Genomic DNA, 16,238 nt, shown 5'->3' with positions numbered 1-16,238 from the left:
CAATGTCTGCCCTGATCCCGCAATGGTGGGGGTGCGGGAAAGAGGGAGGGAGAGAGGATAAAACAGGATCCCATTTGATGCGGAGCTGGAATTGTGGGCACAAAATTAAAACCAAATTGTATTTCTCTGCCCTGCCCAACCTGGGGATTTCAGGGCAGCACCGCCACAGATTGGGATTGGGAGGGGGAGTGGGTGAGAGAGGAGGGGGGGGAGAAGAGAGAGAGGGGGAGAGAAGAGAGAGAGGGGAGGGTGAAAGGAGGGAGGGAGAGAGCAAACCCGGACACTTCGTGGCTGGAAACTGGAAACAGGCACTTTTCCTTTCCCTTCTGTGTTTTGTTTCTTCCAGCTTATCTAAGCCTCTATGTTTTAAAATTTTTTTTCCCTCACCTGTCAGGAACATCTCAGTGCCCCCGGGTAACCAACCCCTCTTCCTACAGCGGTCTACACATTTTCGGAACATTTTTTGTTTTTCCAATGCCGCATTATTGGTATTTCGCTCCTCTAATTCCTGATTAATTTCCTTAATAACTTGGTCAAAAGTCTTAGCAGGCAACTGTACAGCCATAGCTGCGGGACCGCTTTCTAATGCCTGTTTTAATTTAGGTTCTTGTCCGTTTAGGGGATCTATGTCAACGAAAATTGCTTTTAAAAATGTCTCCTTGCAAGCTGGATGACTAATATCTTTTAAAGGAACAGTCTCTAAGTCTTGTCCTCCAATTGACTTCAGACTGTCCTGTATACTCTGATTGCTCGTTTTCCACTCTCTGTTTTCCCAAAGGGGTCTGAAAGTTAAATTACAACTAGAAAACCAAATATTTGGGCTATACTTTTGTCCTGTTTCCCTGTACCAATCTATGAATTTACGTAACTTTATCTCCTTGGTGATGTTGGGAATACCCTCATTTAACTTATCAAAAGTATTTCGAATAAACCGGGTGTCTCTTAGGAGCTTATCAACTTTTTCATTAATATCTCCTACCTGATCCGGACACAGCTGTCGCAGCCTTCTGTCGTCGTTCTTGTTCACCAGGCAGGCGTCCCTGAGTACTTTTTTGTTGTCTCAAGGTCTCTAGTGTCTGCTGTGGTATGCCACCATGGCGAATTGGGGAAATAAATTCTTAACTTCTCAAGTGTACAGACATTATCATACCTACCGGACATTTATAAGTCAGTCTCTCAGATACAATTGAGGCCAATAAGCCTGAACCTTTGTTTTCTTTCAAAGCCCAACCTTCACGTGGGAGATTTCTCCTCTTAATAACCAGTTTAGGGCAGAAAACTCAGGTCCTCAATTGTTTATAGACCACCTTCTCACTCTATTGGACTTTGCAACGACACAATAAAGACTTTTAAACTCTAGTAGTTTCTTGCGAAGCACTTAATAAATGTCATTCAAACACCTTAAGGACTTTTATCTTGTCTGTAATCACTTACGTGTTACAATCCTGGCATGCGACCTTCAATTGTGGTCGTCTAATTTGTCCGATCTCCAGTTCTTACTGACAATCATAAAGATTTTTTAAAAAAAAGAGAATTTTGTTAAAACAGGCTTCTCTGGACCTTTTTATCAGCCGGCTGAGATGATTGTCAGAAAAAACAGAAACCGTCGTCCAGTGTTCACTCACCCATCACGTCGGGGTCACCAAATTGTTAGGTCTGCTTTGTTCATGAATGAGTGAGACAAACACCAGGCTGAGTCGAAATCAGGGTTCTTTGTTCTTTATTACCGGATTGTAACACTTGCGACTAACCATGTTAGTCGGAGAATGCATTCTGCCGTTATCAGCAAAATGGTGATTTTTTATACCCTTGGATACGTGCTTAGAACATCATCATATCATTACTTGTCCAATGACTAAAACTGTTGCTATCCTTTCCCTGCTAGCTTCCTGCCTCTCAATCCATCAATGTCTCTCTTATCTTGTAAGTACAAGGATGCATTCACATCTTGTTACAGCCCTGCACATTCCCATCTCATGATGTTTTACCTAACAGGAGTACAAGGACACCTCCCCTTCTTGTTACAGCCCTGTACAGGGTAACTCCTTACACATTCCCATCTCATGATGTTTTACCTTACAGGACACAGTCTTAACATTCGGGGGAGTAGATTTAGGACAGAGATGAGAAAAATAGTTTTTCCCAGAGAGTAGTGAATGTTTGGAATTCTCTAACCAGGGAAGTGGTTGAGGCTGCCTCATTAAACATATTTAAAATTTGGTTAGATAAATTTTTACATGATAGAGGAATTAGGGGATATGGGGAGAAGGCAGGTAGGTGGAGTTAGGTCATAAATTAGATCACCCATGATCGTATTGAATGGTGGAGCAGGCTCGATGGGCCATTTTTGGCCTACTTCTGTTCCTACTTCCTATGTTCCTATGTTCCTATGCATGTGCTATGGTCTCTTGATTCCCATCTGGGAATATGTAAGAAATAACTGCACCAATCCCAGACTGTGATGTATCTGAAGCTATGACAATCTCCAAGTTTGGATCGTAGCGTGCCAAAAGAAGATTCAAGTTTAGCATCAATTTAACTCGATTGAACAACTGTTGACATTTTGAAGTCCATTTCTATTTGTTACCCTTGGTAAGGGGCTTGTTGAGTAGATCACAGCAGAAATGAACTGTAGTGACTGATAAGTCCCAGGAATGAACGTAGCATGGTCACGCTTGATAGCATCAGTATTTTATGGATCTGGCCATCATTCATGTTCGTCAATGAAGAAACCAAACTGACTTCATGAAAAACCTTTATGGATGCACTCGAAAACTGTAGTCTTTGATGTGGGACAGAATGCATTCGAGAAGATCAAACAATTCTTGAGCATGTGCTCCCATTACCAGGATGTCATCTAGGTACACTGCAACTCCAGGAACATCGTTCACCATTGTGTCTATGATCTGTTCAAAGATAGCTGGAGCAAGCTTCACTCCAAATGGTAGACGTGTCTATCTGAAAAGTCCACGGTGCTTGTTGATGGTTAGCAATTCCTTGGATTCGTCATCAATCTCCACCTGGAGATAAGCCTCTAAAAAGCATTTGCCACCATTCATCTTAGCAAAGAGGTCATCAGGCAATGGCAGTGGATATTGATGAGTGCCCAATGGTGCATTCAGACCAGTTGAGAAATCAGCACACAGACGTATGGAGCCATTTGATTTTTTTCACCACCACGATAGGGGTAGCCCATAATGAGTAGTTGACCTATTCAATTATTCCTTCATGTTGCAGCCGTTCCAATTCATGCTCCCACTTCTTGCAGTGCTGCATATGGGACAGGTCGCTTTGGCTTGAAACTTGGTTTCACGTTTGGCAGAAGACAGTTTCATCTTCATTTTAGTGCACCATCCGAGGCCTTTGGAAAATACCATTGCAAGACGTTGCTTTAGTTGTACCAGCAACTTTTGTGCGTTATTTGCTGCTTAAGGGGTATGTGCCATTTGCAACTTGTGGCAAATATTGTTGAGTGGCCCGTCCAGAAGGTTAAACCATTCGAGACCCACGAGATCGAGATTAGGACATTTTACCAGATAACATTGTTCCATTTTCTTCTGCACCATTTAAGCTGACAGAAGAGTCAACCGAACCTAACAACTCCAGGATCCCTCCGGAGGCATTCCGTGCCGTGTTTTCAGTTGGAGTCACCTCTGGCTGACCAATCTGTTTCCATATTTTCTTTGATATTAGGGTTATGTTAGACCCTGTATCAATTTAAAGCCTCACTGGGATGACGTTAATGTGCACTTTCACATAATTCCTGCATTTGGCATTAGCCACTTTGAAAGTCGTTGTGATGGGTTTCACTTTTGAGGGTGAAGTAAACTTGTCAGGTGTTTTCTGTCGTCTGGCTCTACCGCTTTCTGTTTTATTCCACAGGCGCTTGCATTTACTACAGCGTTGATGTCTGTATGGGCAGTCACAAGCGTAGTGCCACTTATTGCAGTTCCAGCAGGCACTGGGCGGGTCACACTTTTGTTTTGTCTAGTGGGGTCTGCTGACTTGACTGGACACAACCGCTTGAAGATGGGTGTTGCCACTTCCACCATTCTACTGTTTCAGATTCTTTAAGCGTTGACATTCGGCTGTTAACCTTTGAAGAGTCATATCTGACTCCTGCTCAGTCTTCATTAGCAAACGCGTTCTGAGGTCAGCACCTTGGTGCGACTGCATTCCCACTACAAAGACTAGACACTTAAATTGGTCTTCAGTCAGCGTAGGGAGTTTAAAATGCTGCACTGTCGATTCAACATATGTCACAAAATCTTTAGTATCTTAGTCATTTTGAGGCACTGATCCCGAATGTTGAACAGTGATTGATGTTTGCTCACCGAATATCTCTGCCAACATGTTAAGTGTTTCCCTGAAGCTGAGTTCACGGGACAGTTTTGGCAGAATGAAGTTTGTGCAGCACTTTGTGCTCAAGTGCTTAACTTCCACAACAACAAACTAATTTTCCACACATCATTGAACTCGGCAAAGTCGACTGTAAATAAGTCTTCATACTTCTTAAACCAAATTTCAAATGTGTTTGACTCTGGGTCAAGAGAACTCAGTAATAGAGCTCATTAAAGCATCTGCCGAACTTGAATTAATTTCAGGCTCACCTTCTCCAACGGCTGGAGTCCCAACAGACATTTTCTCTGCCAACTGGTCAATCAGCTTCATGCGTATTTCTTCACACTTCTTGTGCTGCTGCCTGAGGACAGCCTGCAGCTGCTCCATTGTGACGGACATTGTCACCTCATTGCTAAAATGTCATAAATGAGCCGAATGTTTGTGTTGTGCACATGTTGTGTGGAATACAAGCTTCCACCTCGTTAGATCCAGAGAGAAATGACAGACTCCAGTGTTTTCCCAAAGACAAAGTACGAACTCATTTATTTACAATTAGAGATCTATTTATAATATTACAATGACCTTGGTCCCAAGGGAACTCTCGCATACCATCTTACACACATGACTGGATTAGTTGATTGATGGCTCGAGTCCCAAGAACCGGTAACACCCACTCCTAGCAACGGTGTGGTCACTCTGTTTAGGGGATCCCAGCAGGAGGAGTTCTATCAATCATGGGCTGCAAAATTCTCTGGAATATTTGAATAAAGCAAGCTGGGGAAATATTATTTTCCAATACTAGTGATACAACCATGGATGATTTTAGGTTTAATAATAAAAACACAAAAATGCTGGAGGATCTCAGTCAGTCTCGCAACATCCATAGGAGATAAAGATTATAACCGATGTTTTGGTCAAGGTAGGAGCAAAAAGTCTGAATAAAATGAATTGGATGCAGTAGATGACCCCTATAGATTCACAAGTGAAATGTTGCTTCACTTGGAAGGACTGTTTGGAGCCCTGAATGGTGGTGAGGGAGGAGATGTGGGTGCAAGTGTAGCATTTCTTGCTGTCACAGGGGTAGGTGCCAAGGGGGCGCTTGGTGGAATGGGAGGAGTGGACAAGGGAGTCATGGAAGGAGCAGTTCCTGTTCAAGGTGGAAAGGGGAGGAGAGGGGAAGATGTGCCTGATGGTGGGATCACGTAGTAGGTGGTGGAAATGGCTGAGGATGATATGTTGAGTGCAGAGGCTGGTGGGGTGGTAGGTGAGGACAAGGGGAATCCTGTCCTTGTTGCATGTTGGGGCAGAGGGGCTATTTCAGATGTGTGGATGGATAATGGAGGATATCCAGGTGAGGGCCAAGTTTTTAATTTTTTTTTAAATTTTTCACACTATGAACCATATTAATCAAAATACACACAAACATTTCCTTCTTGAATATACACAGTGGCATTTTCTCCCCTTTTTCCCCCCTCCTTTCCCTTCCTCTTTCCCACCCCCTTCCCCACCCATTAAACGTTCAACATATGCAATACAATAAACCCATTAAACAATGTCCTCAGACAATGAAAATAAACAAGAAAATGGTGTCAACTACTGTTACACACTGGGTCAATTCATTTCGTCTTCTTCTCATTCTATCATTTTAGGGGGTGGAGGTCCGCGGTAGGCCCTCTTTGTTGTGTTCCATGTACGGTTCCCAAAATTGTTCAAATAGTGTGACTTTATTTTTTTAAATTATATGTTATTTTCTCCAATGGAATACATTTATTCATTTCCATGTACCATTGCTGTACTCTCAGGCTCTCTTCTGATTTCCAAATTGACATTATACATTTTTTTGCTCCAGCTAAAGCTATCATAATCATTTTTTTTTTGTGCTTTGTCCAGTTTGAGGCCTATTTCTTTACTTCTTATATTACTTAGAAGAAAGATCTCTGGATTTTTTGGTATGTTGCTTTTTGTGATTTTATTTAATACCTGATTTAGATCTTCCCAAAACTTTTCCACTTTCTCACATGCCAAAATTGCATGTACTGTTGTTCCCGTTTCCTTCTTACAGCGGAAACATCTATCTGATACTGTTGGGTCCCATTTATTTAACTTTTGGGGAGTGATATATAGCCTGTGTAACCAATTATATTGTATCATGCGTAACCTCGTGTTTATTGTATTTCTCATAGTTCCGGAGCATAGCTTTCCCCATGTTTCATTCTTTATCTTTATGTTTAGATCTTGTTCCCACTTTTGTTTGGGTTTACATCTTATTTCATCATTTTCTTTCTCTTGCAGCTTGATGTACATGTTTGTTATAAATCTTTTAATTATCATTGTGTCTGTAATCACATATTCAAAGATGCTTCCTTCTGGTAACCTCAGTCTGCTTCCCAATTTGTCCTCTAAGTAGGTTTTCAGTTGGTGGTATGTAAACATTGTACCATGAGTTATTCCATATTTGTACTTCATTTGTTCAAATGATAATAAATTATTTCCCAAAAAACAATTTTCTATCTTTTAATCCATTTTCTCTCCCATTCTCTAAAGGAAAGGTTATCTATTGTGAAAGGGATTAGTTGATTTTGCATCAATAGTAATTTTGGTAGTTGGTAATTTGTTTTTTTTCCTTTCTACGTGAATGTTCTTCCAAATGTTGAGCAGATGGTGCAGTATTGGTGAACTTCTATATTGCACCAGTTTTTCATCCCACTTATAAAGTATATGCTCAGGTACCTTCTCCCCTATTTTATCTAGCTCTATCCTGGTCCAACCTGGTTTTTCCCTTGTTTGATAAAAATCTGATAGGTATCTTAATTGTGCTGCTCTATAATAATTGTTAAAGTTTGGTAGCTGCAAACCACCTTGTTTGTACCATTCTGTTAATTTATCTAGCGCTCCTCGGTTTCCCCCCTTTCCTTAAGAATTTCCTTATTATTTTCTTTAGTTCATTGAAGAATTTCTCTGTTAAGGGAATTGGTAATGATTGAAATAGGTAAGGTGAGGGCATGTTGTTGATAATAGAGGGGAAGCCACATTTCTTTGAAGAAGGAGACATCTCGGATGATCTGACATGGAAGACCTCATCTTGGGAGCAGATGGGAAGAAGACGAAGGATTTGCAAGAATGGAATCCTTACAGGGGACAGGGTGTAAAAAAAGTTCAATCGAGCAGATGTGTGAGTTGCATCGAAGTACTTGAAATGGCAGAGGCCGACAGCATCGAATCCACGCTGCTGAAGTTCAAACTGCGCTGGGTAGGTCACGTCTCCAGAATGGAGGACCATTGTATTCCCAAGATCGTGTTATATAGCGAGCTCTCCACTGGCCACCGAGACAGAGGTGCACCAAAGAAGAGGTACAAGAACTGCCTAAAGAAAGCTCTTGGTGCCTGCCACATTGATCACTTCCAGTGGGCTGATATCACCTCAAACCGTGCATCTTGGCGTCTCACAGTTTGGCGGGCAGCAACCTCCTTTGAAGAAGACCGCAGAGCCCACCTCACTGTCAAAAGACAAAGGAGGAAAAACCCAACACCCAACCCCAACCAACCAATTTTCCCTTGCAACCGCTGCAACCGTGTCTGCCTGTCCCGCATCGGACTTGTCAGCCACAAACGAGCCTGCAGCTGACGTGGACTTTACCCCTCCATAAATCTTCGTCCGCGAAGCCAAGCCAAAGAAAGAAGAAGAAAATGTAAGTCAAGAGTTTGTCTCCTGAGATGAAGACAGAGAGTTCAAGAAAGGAGAGAGTGTTTCTAGAAATGAACTGTGAAGTTGCCATTAAAGTGGATAAAGTCAACAAGCTCATCATGAGTGCACGAGACAGCACCAATGTAGTTGTCAATGAAGCAGAGGAAGAGTTGAGCCTTTTCTGTGGAGGCTTATAGCATGTGGCTACCCTTTTGACCTGGAGAAAGTGGGATGAGTCAAAGGAGAAGTTATTGAGAGTGAACAAAAGTTCTGCCAGCTTAAGAAGGGTGGTGGTGGAGGGGGACTTGTTGAGACTGTTGTCGAGAAAAAAACAAAGGGCTTTAAGGCCTTTGGTATGGTGGGGGGGGGTGTGTGGTGGAGGTGTTTAGTGATTGGATGTCCATGATAAAGATGAGGTGGTCAAGTTCAGGGAACTGGAAGATGTTGAAGTGATGGAGGGCAGGTGAACGATCACAGATGTGGGTTGGGAGAAACTGGACCAGTAGGGACAAAATGGAGTCAAGGAAGCGGATACCAGTTCAGTGAAACAGGAGCTTATGGAAACAATCGGTCTGCCACGTCAATTAGGTTTGTGGATCTTGGGTAGGAGGTAGAAACAGGCAGTGCAATATTAGGAAACAATGAGGTTGAAGGCCATGTAAGGGAGATGACCCGAAGTGATGAGTTCAGAGATAATGTGTGAGATGGTGGTGTGATGAGTTTCGGTGGGGTCACGTTGAAGGGTTAAGTACTATATATGCTGTGGTATAGGACGACCCAACTTAAAATTTTTACCTGAAAATCGGGTTGTCCTATACAGAGAGTTTAAAATTCTTACCTTGACGATGAAGTTGCAACACCAACGCCATCTTCCTGCCGCCTCTGATGCAATCTCGTGCATGGCCCTTTAGTTATTTGCAAAGACTCAGCACTCCTATGTGTGGTCCATATTTTTAGCCCAACTGCTGTTGGCTCTGTACTTGCTTTAAATGACTTGTTTTAGGAGCCAGCAGTAGCTTATTTTAAAATATCCAAATAAAATGTAAATCTTTAAATAATCATTTATTAGTAAAATATTGTGATTTGCTTTTAACAGCATCCACAGGCCAGCGGCAAGTGCCAGATTTGGGGGAGTTCATCTTATCCAAAGCCAACTGATTGGGTGGAAATTCCAGGTCGTCCTATACAACAGCACATATGATAAGGGAGGTGTCTGACAGTTGTAGCCTGGCTTCAGCCAGGTAAGGTCAGTGCACCAGCACAACAGTCCCACTCTTGTCTGCGAGTTTGAAAGTGAGGTTGGGATTGAGGGAAGTGAGGCCAGTGCATTCCAAGGGGGTGAGATTAGAATGGGTGAGGGGAGTGATAAAGTCGAGACAGTTGATGTCTCAGCACCAGTTGGAAATATAAAAATCCAGAGCAGGCAGATGGCTAGAATGAGGAGTCAAGGAGAAGAAAGAAGACTTACAGTGGGAGAAGGGATCTGCAGTGGGGTTGGAGAATCCTGGTGGAGGAGAAGAGTTCAGCATCATGACTTGCGGTGAACTTGTTGAGGTGTGGGCGAAGGGGGACGAAGGTGAGGCCTCTTCTGAGGAGAGTACATTCTCTCTCCAAGAGGGGAAAGCTGGAGGGAATGGTAAAGACCCAGCAAGGGGGGGCCAAAGGAATGGAGGGTGTTGGGGGAGGAGGATGGGATCATGGCCTAACCTCACAACAGCAAGGCCATTTTGAAGAAATACTGTATCTTTACACCTGCTGGGATTAAGGCTTCCATTAAATTGTGTGTATGTGGATTCATGATCTCTAACATAATAAGATGGCAATGTATCTCCCAAGTTTGTTTCATGCGAGGCTTTTCCGCATATCTCATGTGCCATGCACCTTGAGAACTGGAAGAGCAGTTGTGTAAGCTACTAGTGCACCCAGCCTTCAATTCGTACTTCTATTTGTATGTATTAATTTAGTTACAGCTGGACACTAATGCAACATTTGTTTACTTTTATTCAGAAAGATAAAAATTGATGCTGAGATTCATTATGAATCTGTGCTACAAGAATCTCTGCAGAGCCAGAAAAAGGAGTATGAAAAAATAATCAAAGAGGAAGTGGCAAAAGCTCGCAAAGAAGAGCAGGAAATTGCTGAGCGCCCCATCATTCTCTTACAAAGCAGACATCAGTCTGAAATAGACCAGTTAAAACACTTACTGTGCGATAAAGAGGTTGATCTCAAAGAGGTTTATGAGCATGTGGAAACCATGACCATTTTGGAACTGGAGCTGGAGACTGAGCTACGAGAGACCAGACAAGCTTTCCAGGACTACATTAATCTTACTTTTCCAAAATTACCTCCAGATCAACTGGAATTCATTCTCCCATCTCGACAGATATGCCGAGATTCCTCCACCACTTTGCATTGTTGGAAACCCCACAAAGCTCAAAAACGTCCACAAAAATAATAAAGAATAATGATTCCAATGATTAACTTTGAAATAATCACTTAAGGTGGAAATAAAGAGGTTCAGGACGATCCTGAGAGATTCTACAAGTATATTAAAGGCAAGAGAGTAACTTGGGAAAGAATTGGTCCCCTGAAAGATCAACAAGGCAGTTTGTGTGTGGAGCGACAGGAAAATGATGGAGTTCTAAATGAGTACGTCTTATCTGTATTTACCTTGGAGGATAGGAAACTCGGGAAAGAAAATAGTGACGTTTTGAACCAAGTCCATGTTATGGAAGAAGTGCTAGAGGTCTTAAAATGCATAAAGGTGGATAAACTCTGGGGGGGCCTGAACTAGTGTGTCCTTGGCAGTATGGGAAGTTAGGGAAGGAATTGCAAGAGCCCCAGTAGAGATATTTGCATCATCATTAAAGCACAGGTGAGGTGCGGCAAGACTGGAGAGTGGCTAACGTCGGGCCATTACAAGGCTATAAGATCAAAACGGAACTACAGGCTGGCAAGCTTAGTGTCAGTTGCATTTTAGTTACTGTTGGGGAGACTGAGAGACAGGATTCACTTGCATTCAGAGAGGTAAAGATTGATTAGGGATAGCATGGCTTTGTGCATGGGAAATCATGCCTTCCAAATTTGAGCTTTTTGAAGAGATGATCAAGAAGATTAATGAAGGCAGGCTGGTAGATGTTGTCTACATTGACTTTAGCAAGATCTTTAACCAGGTTCCATCTGGTAGGCTCTTCTGGGAGGTCAGATTACATGGGATTCAGGGAGAGCTGGCCAACTGGATACAAAATTAACTTGATGGTTGGAGACAAAGGGTGGTAGTGAAGGGTTGTTAATCTGATTAGAGCCCTGTGACTGGTGGTGTGTTGCAGGGATTGGAGCTGGGTGGACTATTGTTTGTCATCAATATTAATGTCTTGGATGGCAAAATTAGTGGTTACATGGTTCCATGAAAGTATTTTTGCAGGTAGACAGGGTGACGAGGCTGGCATTTGGGATGCTTGCCATCCCGACATAGTCCTGCTGAAGGACATCACGTTACAAGTTTCAAGACATTGTGAGGCCGCACTTGAAGTACTGTATGCCGATTTTGAAGTATTGCACCCAGCTATGGAAAAGCTATCTTTAAGGGAAATGTTCCAGATATTATTCTTGTGAATGTTATAATAATAATGGATGTGAATTGTGTTGGCCGGGACTTTTTCCCCTGGAGTGTAGGCCTATAGAGACATAGAAAAAAACTGTTATTTTTCCCAGGTTGGCAAAGCTAAATCAAGAGGGGGTAAAATTATAAAAGTGACTAAAGGAGCACTTTCTTTACAGAGATTGTGGTGGGTACATGAGCTTCCAAAAGAAATGGTAGAAATAGGGACATATGAAATGTTCAAAAATCATTTCGGGAGGTGCTTGGATAGGAAAAGTTGAAAGGGATATGGGCTGAACACATGCAAATGGGACTAGCTTGGTAGTTTTTGTGCTGCAGAATCCTATGACTCTCTAGTAGGAATGCTTTCTTGCTGATGGTTTTCTCAAGTTGGCATTGTCTCATCCTGGTTGGTCTTGGGAAAATGGGAATGTGAATTAGCCTCCTAACTTAAGATAAAATCATAAATAAAATTGAAGAAACTTTTCACCTTAAATCTGTGCCCTTTAGTTATCTCATCTAAGGTCTTCATGATTTTATAAAGCTCTACGTGCCTCCCCACCTCTTTAGCCTTCTTTGCTCCAAGGTGAAATGTCCCCTATCTACTAGTCTTGCTTTCCCATAGCTGGGTGACCAAAAACTATGCACAATACTCCAAATATGGTCTCAGCACGTCTTGTACTGTTGTAACATGACATTCCCTGCTCCTGTACTCAATGTTCTCACCAATGAAGGTAAGCATTCCAAATGCCTTGTTCACCACTTGTCCACCTGTGTTACCTCTTTCATGGAACCTGTACCTATATCACTAAGTCTCTTTGTTCTACAAAACTCTCCTGGATTCTACCATAGAAGAGTACAGCATAAGAAAAGGCCCTTCAGCCCATGTGTCTGCACTGAACATGATGCTGAAGTAAAACTGCTTACATTTAGTATGTATCCCACTATTCTCTGTTTATTCATCTCGATAGAAGCTGCTTAAAAGCTATCATAGTATCTGCTCAATCACTACAGCTGGCAGTCTGTTTTTTTGGCACTTATCACTCTCTAAAAAAAAAATTATCTCATATCTCCTTCGTTGAATGGTGTAACGACAACAACCTTGTGTTCAATTTTAGCAAGACCAAGGAGATGATTGTGGACTTCAGGAGGAAGTCAGGGGAACACAACCCAGTCCTCATTGAGGGCTCAGTAGTGGAGATGGTCAAGAACTTCAAATTTATGGGTGTCAACATCTCTGAGGATCTGTTTTGGAGCGTCCACATTGATGTAATCACAAAGAAGGTTCACCAGCAGCTATACTTTCTGAGGTGTCTGAGGAGATTCGGTATGTCACCAAAAACTCTCAAAACCTCTACAGGTGTACCGTGGTTAGTTGCATCACTGCCTGTTATGGAGGCACCAACTCTCAGGACAAGAATAAATTCCAGAGGGTTGATGCCCACGACATCACAGGCACCAGACTTCACTTCATCAAGGCCATCTACACGAGGCAGTGTCTTTAAAAAGTTGCCTCTATCCTCAAAGACCCCCACCACCCAGGCCATGCCCTCTTCACTCAGCTACCATTGGGAAAAAAGGTGCAGGAGCCTAAAGACAAGAACTCAATGGTACAAGGACAGCCTCTTCCCCACTGCCATCAGATTCTGGAATAATCGATGAACCAAAGACACTGCCACTTTTTGTGCACTGCTATTTTAATATTTTTTATAGTAATGCTGTATGAATCCTTACACGATGATGCTCATGCAAAACATTAAATTTCATGACTTGTTCATGACAATAAATTCTGATTGAAATGCCCCCACCTTTCAATGGACAGCCTCTATTATTGTGACATTTCACCCTGGGAAAAAGACTTTGCCTCTCTTCCCTCTCGTTATTTTTAAAAAACTTCTATCATGATGCTCCAGAGAAAACAACCGCAACTCTTCTTTGAACTCATGCCCTCTCATCCAAGCCACATCCCGAGAAATCTCTCTGTGACCTTTCCAAAGCCTCACCTCCTTCCTGTGATGGAGCAACCAGACCTCCTCAGGAAACTCCGTGCAACTTCACCCAACGTTTGCATAGCTGCAACTTCCTTACTTTTCTTCTGGCCAGATGAAATTAATCGTGCCATATGCCTTCTTTACCACCCAATCTACCTGCGTGACAACTTCCACGGATGGATCGATGGACCTGAACCCCCCCCAGCTACCAGATGATACTCATGACTGGCAGCGACAGACCTCCCGACAAGTCCTCAGCTTTAAGATCGGCTGTTGCAATGAGGTTCATCTGCCAAGAGGCCACATGTTGTATGTAACAGCCGCTGCAGTGGCTACTGTGGTCAAGAGATTCAGGGTTAACTAAATGTATTAGAACCCTGACTAGTTTGGCAGAAACAGATGTTTTAAAATACCCTGAATTGGCGAAGTGATAAATATCATCTTAATGGATAAAGCAAGAAGTAGAGGTTTGAAGACTGGTGCGGACTGATTGGTCTTGACCCATTCGCAGCCCCAGCGCTGTTTCCAGCTCCACTGCAGTTTGAATGAATGGAATAAGGGGGAAGTATTTCACTCCACTCGGTAACATGGCGGAGCGTCTCCCTGCTCGGGATCTTCGTGCAATGAATTTTCCAGCCAGGAGTTATCAGGGCTGAATGTGGGGTTAATGGCAGCCGAGTCCATCGTTGAACTTTAGCTGATGATTTGGAACAAAAGTTGGTCGGAGCAGCAAAATGAATTGGAGCAGCGCAACAGGTAACGTGCAAGACAGGCGCGTCACCCAGCCTGAAACAAGTGGGGGAGTGGAAACGACCCCCCCCCCCCCCCCGCACCCCCCAGAATGAATGACTGGGGACAGCACGACTTTTTGAAGGTGCTTTCTCTGTTCGTTTTGCAGCGGTCGGCAGGCGAGGCTGGTTCCTGCACGGAGTGGAGGGGGCAGCAGGGCGCTACCGGGTGGGGGTGGGGGGGGGGCAGGGTGTTGCTGTGCTCCCGGGTGGGGGGGGGCAGGGTGTTGCTGTGCTCCCGCGGGGGTGGGAGGGCAGGGTACTACCGGGTGAGGGGGGCAGGGTGCTACCCGGTGGGGGTGAGGGGGGCAGGGTGCTACCCGGTGGGGGTGAGGGGGGCAGGGTGCTACCCGGTGGGGGTGAGGGGGGCAGGGTGCTACCGGGTGGGGGTGAGGGGGGCAGGGTGCTACCGGGTGGGGGTGAGGGGGGCAGGGTGCTACCGGGTGGGGGTGAGGGGGGCAGGGTGCTACCCGGTGGGGGTGAGGGGGGCAGGGTGCTACCGGGTGGGGGTGAGGGGGGCAGGGTGCTACCGGGTGGGGGTGAGGGGGGCAGGGTGCTACCGGGTGGGGGTGAGGGGGGCAGGGTGCTACCGGGTGGGGGTGAGGGGGGCAGGGTGCTACCGGGTGGGGGTGAGGGGGGCAGGGTGCTACCGGGTGGGGGTGAGGGGGGCAGGGTGCTACCAGGTGGGGGTGAGGGGGGCAGGGTGCTACCCGGTGGGGGTGAGGGGGGCAGGGTGCTACCCGGTGGGGGTGAGGGGGGCAGGGTGTTGCTGTGCTCCCGCGGGGGTGGGGGGGGCAGGGGCTGCCGTGCTCCCGCGGGGATGGGGGGGGGGGGGAAGGTGGCAGGATGCTGCTGTGACCTGTGGTGGGGGGTGTTGCTGGGCGAGCTCTTCGCTCCGGAACAAGGGTGCTCCGGCCAGCAGCGAAACCTGCACACGTCTATTTTTCCGAAGCCTTGTGATGCCCAATTGCAAAGTCAATTTTCCTTCATCACTGTTCAAATGCATCGAAGACCGGGTGGAAACGCTGGCGTTTATTTTTACAGAGGGAGTTTATTTTGAAAGTTTTCCTCTAGTTCCACCGTCCCGCCACACAAGTTGGGTGATAGTCTTATCTTTGCTTGAGTTTGTGAAATGGATTCTAGAGGTTTGTCAACTTTTTGTTTTTCTTGATGGTGCTTTTAATGTTTGCAATCTAGAAGAGAGTATCTGTACGTTCAGGCCATTTTGGGCAACTAACGCATAATTATTGTTGCATTTGCTTCTATTATCTGTTGTGTCCCCACAATAACATCCTGTATTCGAGTTCAAGTTGGAAAATGTTTCATTTTTGAAAGCTGTATTCTATGAAAATAGAAGATGCTGTGAAGGGCAGTGGGGGAGGCGAAACGCCCTTCACTGGATACCACTTGTATTTCATTTTAGCTGGAAATCGGTGAATTAAATTTTTTAAAAAATCTATCCATGCTTTTCTTGGAGACGCTTCAGACCACGTTCAACCAACCACCTGAGGTTTCAGTCCTTTAAAAATTAGTTTTTAAAATTTGATTTAAAAAAAAAACCCTTATTTCCTTTTTGCTATCCAAGGGAAGGTAGTTTCCTGGCTGGGAAGGAACTGGTGAGTGATTCTGTGCCAATAACGTTCTTCATCTGAGTATTACCCTCAGTTTAAGGCCGGTCACCTTCCTTATCCTCACAGGAATGTGTTTTATTTCTGCAACTGAACTGTGAAACAACACCGAGCAAGTGATGTGTTCTGCAGTCTGATTACACGTTAGCTCATTAGCTCCTGCATCAGAGACGGTCCTTCAGCTCACTGAGTCCACACCCACCA

The 16,238-nt window shown here is 44.4% G+C and overlaps 2 protein-coding genes across 4 annotated transcripts in view; both read left to right on the top strand.

Annotated features, from left to right (window-relative positions):
- The window catches only part of LOC138737015 (uncharacterized protein C6orf163-like), a 47,469-nt gene extending 36,966 nt beyond the window's left edge, over nucleotides 1-10,503 (top strand). Inside the window, exon 5 of the mRNA XM_069887380.1 lies at nucleotides 10,034-10,503. Within this exon, the coding sequence (XP_069743481.1) occupies nucleotides 10,034-10,481 (448 nt within the window). The 3' untranslated portion in view covers nucleotides 10,482-10,503. The remainder of the gene's footprint in view (nucleotides 1-10,033) is intronic.
- A 3,157-nt stretch (nucleotides 10,504-13,660) lies between these two features.
- Nucleotides 13,661-16,238, top strand: part of LOC138737011 (uncharacterized) — a 109,177-nt gene continuing 106,599 nt past the window's right edge. For 2 of the 3 annotated variants that reach the window (XM_069887370.1, XM_069887368.1), the window contains exon 1: nucleotides 13,661-14,374. In XM_069887370.1, coding sequence (XP_069743471.1) covers nucleotides 14,353-14,374 — 22 coding nt within the window. In that variant the 5' untranslated portion in view covers nucleotides 13,661-14,352. Of the gene's footprint in view, nucleotides 14,375-15,303; nucleotides 15,552-16,238 lie in introns of those variants that run through there. The other variant, XM_069887369.1, reaches the window with a different exon arrangement.

The sequence above is a fragment of the Narcine bancroftii genome, chromosome 6, assembly GCF_036971445.1.
Source record: "Narcine bancroftii isolate sNarBan1 chromosome 6, sNarBan1.hap1, whole genome shotgun sequence".
NCBI classification, from domain to species: Eukaryota; Metazoa; Chordata; class Chondrichthyes; order Torpediniformes; family Narcinidae; genus Narcine; species Narcine bancroftii.
This window is presented reverse-complemented; position numbering and strand designations above follow the sequence as displayed.